The following is an 18,590-nucleotide window of genomic DNA, read 5'->3' on the forward strand; positions in this document are numbered from 1 at the left end:
GGTTCTGTAACAGCTTTTCCACTTGCGTAGGGCAACAACGCCATATAAAATTGGGAATGTTTACATTTCTTAATTTACTAATGACAAATTTGCTATAAGAAATGGGTTATCAAAATAATTTATTACCAATACAAAATCAATTAAAAACATTGCGACAAAAGTACAATGTCTTGCTCTACACAAACCAGACCACCAGAGAGCGCTCTGATGCCTTTAGAAGCATCTCATGATTGTCATCTATGCTGTAAATCAATACAGGCACTTTGTCTTGCCTTAAGAACGGATCAGTGGCTTTCAGCTCTGCTACAAACAGACAAACAAAAGACAGAACCCGGAAGTTCACACCGACTAAATAAGACTCGCTTGCAGCAAAACACAAAGAAATGTAAGACCTCACAGTTCTGTATAAACAACTTTGGATGTCAATCTGACAATTAAACAAAATTACACATGTGTGTATGTGTTTTGTATTGCATGGTCCCTATTGAATTCCAATAAGACAATTATGCTAAGTAAAACCATGGAACTTCAAACAGAGATAACGTGTTAAAACCCAAATGGAGTAAAGGTTCACAGCATTTAGAATGAGCCTGACATGCAAAAGGGTTTTGAAAGGATGGAGGATGATATAGGTACACACGTATAAGATGTTCCTTTGAACTGAACTTCCCAATGCACCTTCTGATGACTGCAGCATTTCTGAATCCCTTACATATACGCTACACAAACAAAATTGACATTTACCACTCCTCATGAACAATGAATATCCTCAACACAAAACATCATCAATTCATAAAACATCAACAGTTTGGTAAATGTAAAAGGTAAATGACATGGACATAAAGAAATTAGTTTTCAAAAGAACAATACTGGTATAATGCTCAGGAGCATCTGAGCTGCTCTCAGCAGTATGGACAGCAGTTTAAATTTAAAGCTCCTTGAAACCGATTTGGAGACCTTGACCAGTTCTCTATTTCTCATATCTATGCGACTATTCATTACCTGTAAATGCTCAGTTCTCTGACCTGCGTTAACTATTAAAGCTTTAAGAAATACAGCATTTAAGGACACACTGGTGAAACCAGTAAAGAAAAATATGCATTTCAAAAAATGTGCAGACTTGTTTGACTCTCCTACAGTACAGCTGTACATGACATTCACAGTGTGTCTGACTGATTCAGAGCATGGTCATCAGTGCTGCAGTGGTCCTCTGGACAGCCAACCTTCCAGAACATTCAGGAAGGGTTCAGAAGTTCCAGAAGAGCTCCAACTGCTCCGAAGTAACCCTGACAACACAAACATCAGTTTAGTTAGTGGTCGAGTGATCATCATCATTTTCCTCTTTCCAACAACTTGTTTGAAGCCCAGAGGAGGTGGGCAGGTCTGTGTGTAGGACAGGGACTGCAGGGCTTACCTCGTGCCTGAGGAACAAAGCCTTTAGCTGGCCTTTGGACCAGTAGTCCATGGCGTAGGCCAGGAGCTTCATGGAGAGGGTGTTCACCCTCAGGAAGTTACCAACAAACACCACCCTCTCAATGTTCTTCACAAACACAGACATCATGGGGTTACTGACAACTCCTCAAAACCATGATTCCTGATCAAATCAATGCAGGTTAAACCCTGTTTAAGATGTCTCTAACACACTGAAAGCAGAGCTTATCATATGTTCTGTATCTATAAGAATTGTATCAGTAAGCTTCATTGGGTTGTGGGTGTATTAGTCTGTTGCAGGTCTCCATGTCCTCATAGCCCTGTACAATGCTGCTTGATCCAGACGCCACAAGGCAGCACAGTAAAGAGGCTGAGGACAGAGAGGAAACTGTGAACCATGATGACCATGACCGCACAGCCTGAAACACAATCTGACCATGACCACACAGCCTGAAACACGTAACCTGGGGCTAGGCGATGCAAGGATCTAAATTTGAATAAAGAAACAATCTTCCACGATGCTTCTGGTGTTGACAGGACTAGGTGGTCACATGAACACAGCTATTGCTGCACCAGTGGTTAGTACACAATATTTGCCACAAAAACTTAATATTAACTGAATATTTAACTTAACAGAACCTTCCACAAAGCTATAGCAACGCAATCGGGAACACCACTCACATTGACACCTTTCATGTCTCCGTAGGGTACTGCAGAAACTGGGGGAGGAGTAGCAGTGGCTGTAATATTTATATATGTGAGATAATAGTAATGTGCCTTGCTGGTAGCAAACATACTAATGTACCTTCTGGTGTCTTTAGAATTCTGTCCTAAGTAGAATACTCTTAATTGGGCATTAATATATATTGCACTTTTCACATATCACCCTGCCCAAATATAACCACACTAACCTAATTTACAATGTTTAGTACAGTGTTCATAACTGACCTCGTTTAAAGCACACATCCTGGTGATGGAGCCAATGTTGTTGGTGATGGTCACCAAGGTCGCTCGGGCCAGATCCTCCTTGGAGACAGACTCCCGTTTGTCTTTAGACATCATGTTGCCAAAACTATATCAAGAGAAGACAGAGTAAGAGAGAGAGATGGAGAAAGAGAGAGAACTAAATGTTGTAGGATTTTCTCAACTATGAATCCAAATGTGTGTGGGTTTTGTACACTACAATTAATGAGATGTGTTTGCTTGGTTGCAGATGACAGATAAGTCAAATAACAGCTACATTACACCACAGTGACATGTACATGCAGTCACATAGAACAGTGATATATACATCCCTGCAGTAACATAACGTAGTATAAGGAGTCACCTGGAGGCCACGGCAAAGCCAGGGAGGCCGAACCTCTCGTAGTCGCCCCCGTAGATGTCCCGGACCAGCTTGTCCACGCGCGTGCTCTCCCCCTGGGAGGCCATGTGCAGGGCCTCCTCAAAGCTGGAGCAGCCCGTCAGCAAGCAGCACAGCCCCAGGAACGTCCCTCCACCCAGGCTGGAGCACGCACACACACACACACACACACACACACACACACACACACACACACACACACACACACACACACACACACACACACACACACACACACACACACACACACACACACACACACACACACACACACACACACACACACACACACACACACACACACACACACACACACACACACACACACACACACACACACACACACACACACACACACACACACACACACACACGCTCAGTATACCTGGCCACATGCTGTTTCAGCAGAGTCCTCGAAGACACTATTTTGGATGATTAGTACCTTTGTGTGATTGGATAGTAACACTGTTGGGATGTGTATTATAGAAAACCTATAGTAGGACACCATCATGAACATCTGGCTTATGATTGAATAGAGTTCAGCACAGAATTGCATAACACAGCATAGATAGTACGGTACAACAACACAAATATAATAGTTGAAAATTCAGCTAAAGCATTCTGAAACTAATAAGGATGAACAGAATCCAGCTACCTTCCTACACTTCCCCTACGCTAACAGGAACAGACAAACTATGAGGCTGGTCCATGTAGCTCGACACAGATGTGTAGCAAAGAGGTTATGTGAATGGACAACTGGAGACATGTGCCAGACTGAATACAAGAGGCTCTTTCAAGCTCTGCAGACAAGCTAACACCAGGGCAGCAGACAGGAAGTCCTGAGATCAGCTAACAGCAGGGCAGAAGACCCACACACACGGAGAAGAGGAAGAACATAGACTACCAGTGTATCCTCTACCATTATATTAGGGGGGCGCCCTGCCCCCCCCCCCGGAGGGTCAAGTTTTTTTTATAGCGCCAGATCACAAAATAAGTCATTTAAGGTTACCTTTCCTATAAAACAGGTCTATAGATTGCTCTTTTATTAAACAAACTAAATGGTCTTATGTTATTTATCTTATTTTACACAACGGCATGTCATTTCTGTCTCTACATGGTCCGCCGCCGCCCCCCCCCCCCCCCCCCCCAAAGCCAAAAGCTGTAAACCTAGGGGAAACACTGGACTACCCAACCACATTTAACTTGGTACAAAACACTTCATTTGTAAAGCTACCTACGTTGTCTTAGAGTTGAAATTTGGCTACACTCCTAGTACACACTCCCTAACGGATGTGGTCTACTTGCTAGTGGAACCCAACTCTTGTTAGTTTTAGCACCAAGGAGACACAGAGGCCAGACGTTGCCCTACTTGTCTGACCGCAGAGGTGACCACACTACCGATCTGATTACAAGCTGGCCACACAGAACTACCCAGTGCTGCCCATCTCTCTCACCTGACTGACCTTCCAGCACTACCTGTCTGACCTTCCAGCAATACTTGTCTGACCTTCCAGCACTACCTGTCTGACCTTCCAGCAATACTTGTCTCCCTACCTGTCTGACCTTCCAGCACTACATGTCTGACCTTCCAGCACTACATGTCTGACCTTCCAGCAATACTTGTCTGACCTTCCAGCACTACCTGTCTCCCTACCCGTCTGACCTTCCAGCACTACCTGTCTCCCTACCTGTCTGACCTTCCAGCACTACCTGTCTCCCTACCTGTCTGACCTTCCAGCACTACCTGTCTCCCTACCTGTCTGACCTCCCAGACATCACCCTGTCTCACCTGGTCCCCGTGACGCGTTTGTAGTTGTTCTCCGAGTAGACGGCCAGGATGCTCACCCCTGAGCCTATGTTGACCAGCAGCAGGGGGTAGGGGTTCTCCAGGGTGTAGGGTCTCTGGGCACAGCGCTCAGGGTCCGTAGGGTTCTCATAGTAGTAGCACTCCGAAGGGCCGCGGGACACGGCCAAGTCGATGTACAGCACCCCCCGAACCAGACAGTCCAGCTCATCCAGCTTGCGGAGCTGCAGATCCGCCATCTTTGAGGAGAACACGGAACACACGCATGTTTAACCACCAAGTGAGAGTCACACGCATACAGGTGTTAAAGTGAAGGGGGGGGTTAAGGAAGACAGCGAAAGCTGACGGTAGGATCGATTGCTCTCTCACCACGCGGAAGTCAGACTCAAACTTGTAGGCCCCCCCGCCCGTGGCACAGAGGGCGGTGTGCAGGCTGGAGAAGTGCTTGTTGCGGACCATCTGCAGGAAGGCGGGCAGGTCCAGGGTGGGGAAGCGGATGAAGTGGAGGCTCCCCGTTCGGCCGCACAGCGACAGCTCCGCCAGCTCCAGGTGGACGTCACGGACCCCGGTCTTGCCGTAGGCCGTGTTGGAGGTGAGGTAGCGGCGGATGCTCTTCAGGTTCTCCACCTCCTCCTGCTCCTCCGCCGCCGTTACGTCCTTGGGCTCAAAGTACACCAGCTTTACCAGCGTGCCACCAATATCCATCCCAAACCAGGGGAAGGCTGAGAATGAGAGAGACGGAGGGAGAAAGAAAGAGGCCGAGAGAGAGAAGGGTGGGCTGATATTATGGAGGGTTTTGTTGGAGGCTGGAAATTGTTTCAAAAGAATGACAAAATAAGAGGGCAGGTGATAGATAAAAAATCTATCTTACATTTATTGAATTTATGTCCGTCAATGTTATTTTTTTTTCTATTTAATTGGTTATAACAACAAACTTGACGTGGACTGAGATTGAAAAGTAATGTTGCTGAACTGGTCCTTCGCTACAATGGAACAGTGCGTACTACACGCCATCTTGACTGCCTGCCTGCCTGGCAGCAACGCGCCAGAAAGCAAGGTGATATTACACTCAACAACGGTTATTGAGGGAATACCGTAAACTTGCTGGCAAGAACATTTTACCAACAAAAAAATCTGATATTTCTAGGAGCGCCACTATGCAATTTGTATATGACGCAGATAACTAGCTAGCTAACGCTGTCAAGGACTGTACACATGCACAATACCGCTTGCTTGCGTTAGCTTCTAGCTACGTACAGTTCTTATTCAATAAATAAATAGACGGCTTGGCTCTTGACAAATTGCGCAAGCATGAAATAGTGACATACGCGGTCTGTTCCTTCTCAGCGAGTCATGTCTTGGTCTGGCGGTAGTTTCAGAGGTTTGTCCGTTGTCAGCTGCACTCCCACCGGCTGTATTTGACTCCATGTTGTTATCGACTATCAATTCATTTTTACAAATCCCCCTCATTGTGCGAAGCTGCTTCGCAGGCGACTCATCCTCGTCCCTCGCATCCTCGTCAGACATCTTGCCATTCTGTTCCATTAAGACAACTCAGTCTATTATTACTAGTGACTACTCAATAATGTCCTGTTATCAGTCATTTTTGTTAAGTTGCAGTCGCGTCGCAGCTAGTTACGAGTACGACAGTGTTCACTCGCTGTGTACGTGCTAATACTGTAAGTGACAAGAATGTTGAGCCTATCAGGGCTAATTTCTAATAAAATAGGCGGGTGGTCGAGTGTCCAACAGCCAATAGCGTGAGTATGTAGAAAATAAATAAAGGAACAGACAAAGGTAGCTAAATTTGACTTATGAGACAGAAGCTTTTGTTAATGATCGAAATTGAATAAAATAAAGAATTTTATTGATTTGTATTTGAATGTGCAACAGGTCGTACAGATTGAATTTAAAGCTTCTCAAGAGTTTTTGCGTATCACACAAAGACCTACAGTCTACTTGGGCATCCTACAATTTATAATATTTAATACATTTACTATAGACAAATCCAAATTGATTTTTTAAAATAAAGAATATAATCTTATCTCTATAGTAATGACAATAAAATACAAATTTACAAAGACATATATCTCAAATAAAAGTAGAATGCATAGTGTACAGTATAGTATAAAGTACAGTATACAGTATATTAATAATAATACAAATGTATGTTAATGCTGCACTATCATTTGAGATGACAATACATCTCTACATAACAGGGTGTTCCAATAAATCTTTCATACCATGTCTTGCCTTGTTCAATAAACTACAAATAAATAATAATAAAGATAATATGGCTGTAACGAATTGTGATTAACATTAAAATAATTGAAAGAGAAGTCAAATTATTGGCAGGTAGTAGAATAATGTGACAGCATCCTAGCAGCAGATCCAAAACAACTTGGTATCAGCATAGTCCCTTTTCTCCAAAGTAAGCGACAGCAGTTTACATCACTCAAGTGTGTGAATAAATAGCGCTATCAGAAGGGTGCAAACCCTTAACCCTGGACACACAACTGGCCTCAGATAACCCTCTCAACAAGCTCTAGAAATACAATCTGTGAAGCATGTAAATACACACTTTGATTTAGCAGAGTGCTGCGTTTGGACTCTGTACACGAGCATTTGGAAAGTTTCTAACTATTCCTTGATTCTAAGTTCTGAACAAGGCAGGCTTCCTGTTGTTTGATGTCAGTTAAAGATTAAGCATTTGCATCATCTCGGAAAAACGCTTCACCTTTATGCTCCAGTCCTTACAGTAAGGCACAGTGCCAACGCTCTTTCAAAGTACAAACTCCATCTTTCCTAAGACATGTTTAATTCCTCAGCCTCCATGCTACAAAGAGAGCCGAGACCCCCACAGCTGCCGCCGTCAGGAGATAATAGTTCTTCTGGTTCTTTGGGTTAGTTGGGTTCTTTAGTGGAATGGTTCCCCCCTCCTGTGGTTCCTGCCACTGGGTCTCCTGCTTCAGCAAGGCCTCCTCCAGCTCAGAGTTCTGGCTGTCTTCACTGGAGGAGGCCGCGATGACAGATATAGTGACATCGCTGACGGGAGGATCAGAAATAAGCTCCTTTGTTGCTTGGCCGTTGAGGATTTGACTTTTTGAGTCGTCAGCAATGCAGGCAGCGTTGCTCTGGACGCTCTCATTTAGGTCATCAGACTCAGGGATGCCATCTCCGAGTATAATCTGGGATTGTCTGTCATTATTCTTAACAGGTGGATCTTCAAATGAACTTACAGCATTACCCATCATGCTCTGGGTTTGGCCTTCATGGTTCAGGACAGATGGTTCCTCATAAACATGGACCAGGTTGGTTAGAACTTCCTGATCCCCTAAAGAGCTTTGGCAGTTGGACTCAAAGTGGTTCTCCTCAGGTTCATTATGGAACACGGATGTGTCCTCCTCGAGAACTCCATTCTGCTGACATGGTCCTGGGTTTGCAGCCACCTCAGGGTCAGATGTCACAGTAGAGCAGACTGTAGGAGCTCTGGCAGCAGACTCAGGGTCAAGGCCTGGAACTGAGCCACTTATTTCCAGACATCCGGAGTTCAAGGAGTAGGGCGCCTCTGGGATGGAGTTATTTGTAGCGGGGCTGTCAGGGTAACGGGGGGTGCTCAGGAGAGGCGCAGGCTTGCTGAAGTACTCATCACTGAGGGTGGAGACTGGCCCATCTGCACCATCCACTGGTGACCAGCAGGGGGCGACTGTGGGTTCAGAGACAGGCTGGGACAGGGGTTGGGGAGCCTCTGCCTGTTCATAATCACTCGTGACCTGCAGGAGAGGGCAGTTTTACTGATGCTCATCCTTACTGTTGCTCTCACTGGCTGTATTTCAAGCTAATTCAACATAAATAGTAGTCAGGCAATACAACGATGCACTCTTAAACAATGATTTAGCAAGCGTCTGATACCCACCTGTATGGTGGGATCAGAGTCCTCCACTGGCTGCTGGGCCGGGAAGAGCACAACCGGGCTCAGGGGCGCGGTGTCCTGGACCGGGAGTTTCATCTGATCCAGGGATGAGATGGCCAGGGATGGAGAAGGTTCGGTGGTGGACGATGAGTCTGTCTGGCCTGGAGGAGTCCTTTGTGATTGGCTGGCTTCCACAGGGGCTGTTGGGATTTGGTCAGCCTGGGAGGACGCGGGTGTATCAGTGGGGCGAACAGCTTCAGAGGTCAACCCAAGGTCAAATCCTGCCACCTGGCTGGCCAGTGCACTGTCATCGCGTGAGGTTAGTGTGTCATCAGTGGGGACTTCCTGCAGGACTGCGACTGGAGGAGAGGGTGCTCTTTGGGGTGGAATCTCAATGGTTACGGGGGTTGCAGGTGGAGGAGGTTTGGGATCTGGAGAATAGAACAAAATGATACTTACTATAAACATACTTCACCCAGGCATTTCAATGTATTCATTTTGTTTGCATCGGTTAACAGGACAGTAGACCTACCGCTAGGGGCTACACTGCTCTGCGCCTGCTGCTGAGGACTCTCTGGGCTTGCTGGTGCAACTTCCAGGTGAGGATCCACAGCCCTGAGAGGAGTGGAGGGCAGTGGGACTGGGTCCACCCTGAGAGGAGGGGAGGGCAGGGGGGCTGGGTCCACCCTGAGAGGAGGGGAGGGCAGGGGGGCTGGGTCCACCCTGAGAGGAGGGGAGGGCAGGGGGGCTGGGTCCACCCTGAGAGGAGGGGAGGGCAGGGGGGCTGGTGGTGGGTCTACAGCAGCCATGAGTGGAGGGGAGGGCTGAGGGGCTGGTGGTGGGTCTACAGCAGCCATGAGTGGAGGGGAGGGCTGAGGGGCTGGTGGTGGGTCTACAGCAGCCATGAGTGGAGGGGAGGGCTGAGGGGCTGGTGGTGGGTCTACAGCAGCCATGAGTGGAGGGGAGGGCTGAGGGGCTGGTGGTGGGTCTACAGCAGCCATGAGTGGAGGGGAGGGCTGAGGGGCTGGCTCGGCAAGAGGTGCTGGCTGTGCTGGAGACGCTGATGCAGAGTCATCAGAGCTCTCTGGAATGGGCAGGGACGGATTAGGGGTTGGTGCTGGGTGGACATGGGCCTTGACTACCGTTGTTGCAGGAGAGGGAGATTTGGGATCTAGGGAACAGGAGAAAAGAATTGAGAGAATTCCCTAAGTCCAGAACTCACCAATGCTGTAGTGAGTGGAGAGAGCTACCTGATACTTACTGACTAAGAAAGAGTTGTATTTATCTTGGACCACCTGGGCCAGGGCATAGTGCTCACATGCCCTGAGCGCTGAGATTAACTCCTCAGACCAGTTCTCCCTCCTCTTCAGGCAGTCCACCAACAGCTGCATAGCATTGTAGTTCCCCTTCTGTTCCCTCTTGGCCCCTATCTCATCCTGAAATCACGTACAGGTAAACGCAACGGGAATGTTAAAAAGGAAAGTTGCTGTAACTGCAATTGAACAGTGGATAATTGAAAAACAAAATATACATGCTGGGGGGATGTAAGTAGTTACAGCTTTCCTCCCACAAGGGAGGACACAGTAGCATGTTCATGTACCCTGTCTGACTGAGTGAGGCAGGGCAGATGGGGCATGATCTCCGTCACTTTCACCGTGGAGTTGAACGTTCCCATGTTCTTCCGGATGTAGTCATTATACAGTTTATCACCGGCAAAGGACATCTTCAAGCTGCTCATCCAGATGGAGAGAGTGCCAGGTGTTAGGAACACAGTAACTATACTTCCACTATGAGGACACAATAGAGCTTGTTATCCAGTAGTTTGATTAGTGATGGGTGACATACAGTCGTAGTGAATGAATAGTTAATAGTTACCTGTCCTCTCACTCAAGCTTCAGCGCTTTCTCAGCAAAGAAATCCTGATTGTCTGAAGAAACACCCTGTCTACGAGGCAGTTAGAAACACTGTATGTAGGGCGGCAGTTAGAAACACAGCAGTACACAGTCATAACATCTGTGCAGACTGTTCTGTGTCTGCTATGACACGACCACTGGGGGGAAACCCTGGGCAGGGGATTTTTCTGGGATTTTTAAAAAACTGAAACCGAAATGATTTTTGTATGAAACAGAAAGTGATAACCAATAATACAAAAAATAAGGACAATGCTGACTGTTGGATTTGGCTGCTGTGTTCTGTTCTAACCTGTTCTGAGACCTTAGACCAGCATTGGTAACTAATTAATGGCCTCCAGTCTCCGCAGCAGCTTAATATCACAAGGAGCTCTGCAAGACAGAAGGGCATCTACTGTGACTTTGGCATCAAATCCATTATCTCAGGTGACACAATAAAAGATTCCAATGTTCAAAATGTTTACATTTTCCAATGGGCTATAAAAGATTATCCCACAGCAGTGTTCCAAGCATAGAAATGTGAAAGTTACTATCTACGATTTAGAGAACCAAATGTCCACACTGTCTCAGGAACATCTCACGTCATCTCTGCCAGCCATTTCAAATCACACGTGAATCACTGTTTATTAAACACACTTTAAAGCCTTCTCTGTTTATATCTATACAGACACAGGGAATAATCTTGTCGTGCTGTTCTGTCAGGTGGAACACATGACGTGACAACCACAGTCACATCTTCCCAAGCCTACTACAACTGCACGTTAGAGATTACTGTCAAAGACCTGCTTTTGCTCCGCACACTGAAGAAGCCCACAGCTCCCCACAGATAATGGGCAGTAACTAAGGAGCAAAGTATTTTGCGTTTGAACTGCTGGGGAGTTTGTGTGTCAATCCCTTGATAAGTAGCTACGAGCAAACACGCGCGCACACACACACACACACACACACACACACACTGTACACACTCATACACTCGGGTATTGTCAATGTTTGGTTATTCACATTTGACCAAATCCCTTTTCAAAAGTTATTTTTTTACAATAACTGTCATGTGATTATGGATTACAAACAACTGCACAGGTGAGCCTGTCCTGGGGGAAGCACCTTGATGCAAGGGCAGACATGCAGAGCTGTGCCAGAGGAATGCCCTCCAAAACACTAGGTCACCACTCAGCTCTGGCTGGTTGTACTTCTCAACAGGTTTGTTGAGGGGAATAGTTTGGAAGAAAGAGCTTGGATTATACGATTGTCTATTGTCTCGTAATACTTTTGTAATAACATTTATAAAATAATAGTCATTCAAATTCATAAAAAGTAGCCTAACTCATTAACACAGTTGAAGTTCGTGTAAGTTGCACTGACAATTCTTCTGAAAGCATTATTGAATTATTATGAAGAAAATAAGTACAAATATACTGTAGGCCTTATAGTATTGTTCAAACTATATTTTTACTTCACTGTTGACCGACACAAAAACGTGAATGAAGTCGCAGGATATTACTCCCATTTATGTTAACCTCGAACGCGCGTTGTTTGACTTGCAAATAATGTGTTGCCAGATAGAGTAAATCACGAGTCATTAATTGTCATTAAAGTTTGATTCTAATATCTAAGCGAGACATGTGTTTACCTATAACTAAAGATTGCAACAAAGAACAAGTAGGCCCTACACGAGCCCTCGTTGCTATTCTATGTTAATACTATTGTCTACAATAGTGAAAATACACAAGTGAAAATAATTGATCTTATACAATTAAACAGTTTGCTCGTTTTTCTCACCTTTCGTACCAGAGGTTCAGGAGTTGGTGGGTCTCTCAATCCAACGCGATCTTACTTTCGATATAGCCTGCACTCTGTGCTTTTAGAGGTGGATACCTTCCTTTCCCGCATCCCATGATTGGTCCAGAGACTCAGTTTACCGCTTATCATTGGTCGGTAAGGTTGTGCACGAAAATGATGACGAATTGCAACGTTTTTTTTTCATTTAAAGACACGCAGTGGTAATCCTGACACTATTCTTAATCTTAACCAGTTGACAGCTCCCCCCCTTCAGAGTTTCCATGTTGTCACACACAAATTAACACAAACAGAATCAGCTTTATTAGATGCCACCAGCCTTTTGTTTTCATTTATCTTGGTTTTGATCATCTGATATTTTATATCTACCACAAACAAACCTTAAAACCACCAGTGTGGATATAGCCAGAGCCGTATAAAAAGAGAGTTGCGACACTTGATAGACTTTCATTGTTATCGAAGAATGTTGAAGTAAAGCGTGTCACATGCGACCTATAGTTTCATACATTGTATTTTCCAACGTTCAACCCCATTAATTTTCAGTGTTTCCGAAGCAAGTTAGCTGGTAAATTGATCGTTTGATCGTAAATCTTTTCATATCGCTCTGGATATAGCTATAGGCATACTAAATTGTATAGGCTATCACAACGTTTAGCTACTTCGAGAGATCATACAAAGATCATTCTGACATCCAAATGGTCTGATTGCAGGATGTAAATGACAAATAAGCAAAGAGGCCAGGGTGATAACTATTTACTCATTTTACTTTGTGATGTGAAACACAATTATGAAATGTAATGTACAATATTAGCTGATATTATTAAGGAAGTAGGCCCACATCTACTTTTGGAAACGGTAGTCTACTATTTCACTGAAGCATTAGCATCATGACATTAGCCTCTGTTGCCCGGGCAACACATACTACAGTGGTCTATGATGCATCTGTTTTCAATCTTTAAAATAAACATTCCTCACAAATACATTTTCGTTGTAGGATTTATTATGACATTACATTACAAGTAGACGATTTGTGGGTGAAATGATCATTACCTGTGGTTTCAAACCAGTGTTGCTCACTGCAACGCTGTAGCCTACGCGAGACACTACAAAAACATCTACACAGCTGTAGGAAGTCAAACGGCGACAGAACATGTTCGGCACTCCCCTTACTTAAATCAAAAGTCTATCTAACTACTAACCTGAACTTCATTGCCACAACCTAAACGTTGTCAATCTGTTCATGAAAATAATTTATTTCAGCCTAAACCGTACAACGGAACGTTAAATCCAATTCAACCAACGCAATCGCTACCAAGACGAACACAGCAGTAGTCTAGTACTGTACTGTAGTAGTAGAATTTACCGGGGCAGCTTCTCCACACAGGGCTATATCGCATTTTGCGTTGTTACTGACAATGATCGCTACCAGTGAGCTTTTTATGAAGGAGCGATTTTCCACTAAATAAATGTCAAGCTTATTTACGTTTTTGGGGGCATATTTTCAGTTAGCAGATGGTACTGTTTGAATCGCGAGTCTATCTTCTGCCGGTAACGTCGTAGAATAATCTTCAAAGGGGGTTCTTTATTAATGAATGAATGCAATATGAGTAGGCTAAATGCCTGAAAATATCACGAGAAGGGAAAACTTAAAAGGACGTTTAAGTCATAGAGATTAGGTCCATTTTTACACCGGTCTGCCAAATGTATTCGTTTTGATTCAGCTATGAGGCTGCCTCTTGCAGGGGAAATGAGAAGACATCATATTTCATTCTACACTTCACTCGTATTTTGAGTTGTAAATAAGCAGCAAAAAAAAGATGCTTTTAAATCTATGTAATCTTTATAAATAATAAGTAGGCCCTATGCATTTTTATATAAAATATACAGACCCCTGTGCAACCGACGCAAGCAAGCACACCCTACAATTTCCCCAGAAATTGTACCCTCTCTAGTTTATTTATTTATTATTGTTTATTTTCGCCCCCCTAAGGATCAGTCAATATTTGGACTACATACACAACGGCGGTGTCAAAAGGTTCGTCTTGTTAACGATTGCGTTAGTTGTATTTTTATTTACGTTCCGTTGCATGGTTTAAGTAGAAATTGCGTTTTTGTGGTGAAAAGTGAAGCTAACGGTGGCTAATTTGCTAGCCACAGTCACTGACGTTACTAACGTCACTACGTCACTAACGTCACGAAAACACGCGTGACTACCTGTAGCAGAACATTCGTTTCGCATCTGTTAACTTGGGGGATAGCTAGGCTAAGTATAGCTTTACTGCAAGGCAGCTGCAGAAACGCCACAAGGAAAGAGGCCAGGGTGATAACTATTTACTCATTTTACTTTGTTATGTGAAACACAATTATGAAATGTAATGTACAATATTAGCTGATATTATTAAGGAAGTAGGCCCACATCTACTTTCGGAAACGGTAGTCTACTATTTCACTGAAGCATTAGCATGACATTAGCCTCTGACATACCACAGTGGTCTATGATGCATCTGTTTTCAATCGTTAAAATAAACATTCCTCACAAATACATTTTCTTTGTAGGATTTATTATGACATTACATTACAAGTAAACGATTTGTTGGTGAAATTATCATTACCTGTGGTTTCAAACCAGTGTTGCTCATTGCAACGCTGTAGCCTACGCGAGACACACGACAAAAACATCTAACTTACACAGCTGTTTAGGAAGTCAAACGGCGACAGAACATGTTCGGCACTCCCCTTACTTAAATCAAAAGTCTTTCAATAGGTGAAACTATCTGACTACTAACCTGAACTTCATTGCCACAGCCTAAACTTTGTCAATCTGTTCATGAAAATAATTAATTTCAGCCTAAACCGTACAACGGAACGTTTAATCGAATTCAACCAACGCAATTATGGAGTCAAATTAGGGTCAATAATAATTTGCAGGAGCAGAAAACTATTCGCAGGAGCAGACAACGATTAGCAGGAGCAGAAAACGATTAGGAGGAGCAGAACAAGATTTGTAGGAGCAGAACAAGATTTGCAGGAGCAGAACACGATTTGCAGGAGCAGAAATAGTTTTGCATCCGTAAAAAAGTGTTGTATTATGCGAATTATTTTTGACACTTTTTTTTACGGATGCAAATCTTTTTCTGCTCCTGCTAATCTTGTTCTGCTCCTGCTAATCTTGTCCTGCTCCTGCTAATCGTGTTCTGCTCCTGCTAATCGTGTTCTGCTCCTGCAATTGTTGTCTGCTCCTGCGAATCGTTTTCTGCTCCTGCGAATCTTTTGCCGTGTCAAAATCGGGTCAAAAAGGTGTCCTATCAGCACGTTGCTTGTTGAGTAGCCAATCATAATGCTGCTCACCGACCATCCAATAATGGGGCAAAAGATTCTAGCACGGCGCCAAGTTCTCTGGAGTCATTTAACATGGAGGAGCCTGAGGCGAATGTGTCATTGACACAGGTGGGTTAATTACAGGTTAATTACATCACGGAACATGCCAATAAAGTTGTATGGTTAGCTACATACAACTTAAGACACTTTTGCGGGCATCCCGGAGTTTTTTAAGTTCCATATTTAGTTCATGTGGTCGCTGCTAATGTCAACACTTACTAATATGGCTAATGTCAACACTTACTAATATGGGAAGAAAAAGGTATAACTAGCTAGTAGGCTAGCTGAAGGTTGACTAGGTTCAGTTTCCAATCTGAATAATTAGCCTATAAGTGGTCACAAGTTGGAAAACAAGGTAACGTGAGCTACTTTATGCGACCATTAAATAAACTATTCTAGTGGAGTTTGTGGGCTCAAAAGCGTAGCCTTTTGAACTTGGATTGGATTCGGATGCATGTGTGGTTGTCTGTCTGATATTGCGAATATATCCAAAATATTCTTGTTGCAATTGACTTTACTGGTAAATGTAGCGAAACACTGGTGGTGGCGATGCATTTTACATGGGAAAGACCTTTTAAGAGTTTACAATTTGCGTAGGGTGTAGGCTATTATACAGAAATTGTTCATTGCATAAATAAATTAATGTATTTTCTTTACAACTTTGTCAGGTGGGAAGTCATCTTCTTAACAGACTGCAGTTGAGATTGGAGCAGGCCTCTCTCAACGACAGCCCTTGGACCTGGATTATTTACAGTTCATTTGTTCGAGTGAAATGACTCTGATAACTTCACTCTCTGCCCACATACACTTTCCACAGGAGGTAGATTTCATAGTCGTTGTTCGATGTGGCTTGATAATACCATAGCCTTGCAGATATAGACAGCACTTTAAACTGCATTTTCAGACAATCAAGGAACAGCATGTTTACGTAACCATGTCTTACCTTTTAAGTAAATATAGCTGTAATTAATGTCTTTTTTTTGATGAATTGTGCCACCCTTAACACTGATCACTTATAACAAGGGCCATCAGGCTTTTGAATGAACATTGATATGGACATTGATACACTGTCAACACTTCTCACTAGTCACTTTACACACTGTCACTTTCAGCCACTGGTTGCACTTTCAGCTACTGGTTGCATCTAATATTGCACTAATTGTAGGTAACACTTGTCTTAGGTTGTATATTAGATGTATATTATATGTATATTAAAGGTTTATTATACCGTTTTGTATATTATTTTGTATATTAGGTTTATTTTATATTTTGGCTTATCATAGGTGTAATCTATGTAGTATTAGTTATGAATTGACGAAATAAGTTACTCAAATCAAACGTTTAACCTTATTGATAAGCCTAAGATTAATAACAATGCTACTGTTTGACATAAAAGGACAACTGTTTCACTCTGATGAATGCGGCTCATTGACAAAATACTATTTTTAGGTACTTGAAGGTCTTGTAGAGCTGGTCACCCTCATCAGCAGTGAAATAGATGGGAGAAGAACAGCAGTTGTGGTTGACAGGACTGTTGGAGAAAGGGGGCGTCCAAAGCTGGTCATTTCAAAAGACCACCTCCAGGACATGCTAGACATGGACTTGCCTGTCCCCTGTATATCCAAACTGCTTGGCGCATCAGTGAAGACTATAAGGCGTAGGATGCAAGAGTGGGGCCTCTCCGTAAGGGAGGGCTACAGTAAAGTGACTGATGACGAGCTTGACAACTTGATCTCTGCAATCAAGGAAGACTCCCCAAATTTAGGTAGGCGTTTTTACAGCAACGACTTGTAAATATTTTGTGTGGAGAATTTCATACATTTGTCCTTGGCATTAAAGACGGCTGCTGAGCCATACCAGTATTTAGAAAAGGGACATTTAACTACTGTAGGATAATAGTTGTTGGATTTAGTAACCCTGAGAACATGTCAAAAGCCTAAATTATTTAATTAAACATGAGCTTATCCCAAACTATTCCTCTAATAAAATGTATTTATTAACAATATTTTTCACTGTCTTCGCATAGGTCACAGAATGGTAAAGGGACGTCTCAAGGCTTTAGGCCATAGTTCAGTGGGCCAGAGTATGGGAGTCAATGCACCGCGTTGATAGTCTAGGTATATTGGAGAGAATGAGCAGCCTTGGGTGTGTTGTAAGAAGAACCTACAGCGTTCCAGCTCCTCTCTCACTCCTGCATATTGATACCAACCACAAGTTGATCAGGTAAGCTGTGTGTGTTTGAGTGTGTGTGTATATATATGTGTGTGTATATATATGTGAGCGTCAATGCTCTTTTTACCTACTGGAAAAATGGGGCGCTAAATTAATACATTAAACAATGAATTTGTTTTTCAGATATGGTGTGGTAGTCTTTGGTGGAATAGACGGATTTTCAAGAAAGGTTAGAACACCCATGGAATTTTACAGCAATGTCATTGTTTAAGTATGTTGAGTGACACTATAAGCACAGAATAGGTGTCATGACCCCAGTGAACAGGGGTAAGAAAATAATTGTGTATAGACTGGTAAGCGCAATTATTATGTCATGACACATGATGGAAACATTTTTATGTTAAAAATTCAAATATGTTCACTAAAGTGGATAAACATCACTGATAAATGCATTTAGCGTTCACATGTCGGCAAAACAGATGATATATGATTTTGAGAATCAGAATGGAATGTTAGAACTTGACTTGAGTAAAGTACTCGGCTCTGCGCACCTTGTGTTAAGCAACACACACATAAGGGTCAGTATTTAATTAGTTGATGGCTCATTTAAGTGATGTTTATGTTTCCAACTTTTAACTTTCCACAATAGATCCTGTACCTACAAGCAGCCAACAACAACAAGGCGGCAACAGCTCGAGTTCTTCCTTGAGGCTGTAGACAAACATGGTTTACCATCTAGGTAACAAGCTTTAAAAAAAAATTGTTTACATGTAAACATGGGGTTTATTGTGTCAGGTGCCCATGACCTAATGCTGACAAAGA

At 43.4% G+C, this 18,590-nt stretch overlaps 2 protein-coding genes across 5 annotated transcripts; both read right to left on the reverse strand.

The window, feature by feature from the left end:
* Positions 1 to 100: 100 nt before the first annotated feature.
* Positions 101 to 6,275, reverse strand: pank2 (pantothenate kinase 2). The gene is made up of 7 exons (XM_062469120.1): positions 5,927 to 6,275; positions 4,968 to 5,320; positions 4,584 to 4,837; positions 2,759 to 2,935; positions 2,380 to 2,503; positions 1,415 to 1,540; positions 101 to 1,286 (listed from the first exon to the last, which is right to left on the reverse strand). The coding sequence occupies exons 1-7, from the start codon at positions 6,141 to 6,143 to the stop codon at positions 1,236 to 1,238; spliced, it is 1,302 nt and encodes a 433-aa protein (XP_062325104.1). The 5' UTR covers positions 6,144 to 6,275; the 3' UTR covers positions 101 to 1,235.
* Positions 6,276 to 6,443: 168 nt separating this feature from the next.
* On the reverse strand, positions 6,444 to 12,308 carry mavs (mitochondrial antiviral signaling protein). 4 transcript variants are annotated; one of them, XM_062469100.1, is made up of 7 exons: positions 12,201 to 12,308; positions 10,387 to 10,455; positions 10,112 to 10,241; positions 9,773 to 9,947; positions 9,044 to 9,682; positions 8,515 to 8,942; positions 6,444 to 8,371 (listed from the first exon to the last, which is right to left on the reverse strand). In XM_062469100.1, exons 3-7 carry the CDS (start codon positions 10,232 to 10,234, stop codon positions 7,415 to 7,417), a joined length of 2,322 nt encoding a protein of 773 aa, XP_062325084.1. In that variant the 5' UTR covers positions 10,235 to 10,241; positions 10,387 to 10,455; positions 12,201 to 12,308; the 3' UTR covers positions 6,444 to 7,414. The 4 variants fall into 4 exon arrangements, with proteins under 4 accessions (XP_062325084.1, XP_062325085.1, XP_062325086.1 ...); XM_062469101.1 differs by having other exon boundaries at positions 10,387 to 10,475; positions 12,201 to 12,269; XM_062469102.1 differs by having other exon boundaries at positions 12,210 to 12,228.
* Positions 12,309 to 18,590: the final 6,282 nt, after the last annotated feature.

The sequence above is a fragment of the Osmerus eperlanus genome, chromosome 9 (assembly GCF_963692335.1).
Source record: "Osmerus eperlanus chromosome 9, fOsmEpe2.1, whole genome shotgun sequence".
NCBI lineage: Eukaryota > Metazoa > Chordata > Actinopteri > Osmeriformes > Osmeridae > Osmerus > Osmerus eperlanus.

Bases quoted from the DNA above. Each gene is read 5' to 3' on its own strand.
- pank2 (XM_062469120.1), bottom strand. From the start codon at position 6,143: ATGGAACAGAATGGCAAGATGTCTGACGAGGATGCGAGGGACGAGGAT. The intron at 2,504-2,758 runs GTGACTCCTTAT...CTCTTGATATAG, and splicing joins GGCTTTGCCGTGGCCTCCAG to TTTTGGCAACATGATGTCTA. The intron at 1,287-1,414 runs GTAAGCCCTGCA...TTGTGTTGTCAG, and splicing joins CTTTGTTCCTCAGGCACGAG to GGTTACTTCGGAGCAGTTGG.
- mavs (XM_062469100.1), bottom strand. From the start codon at position 10,234: ATGTCCTTTGCCGGTGATAAACTGTATAATGACTACATCCGGAAGAAC. The intron at 9,948-10,111 runs GTACATGAACAT...ACGTGATTTCAG, and splicing joins GCCTCACTCAGTCAGACAGG to GATGAGATAGGGGCCAAGAG. The intron at 9,683-9,772 runs GTAAGTATCAGG...CCTGTTCCCTAG, and splicing joins ATACAACTCTTTCTTAGTCA to ATCCCAAATCTCCCTCTCCT.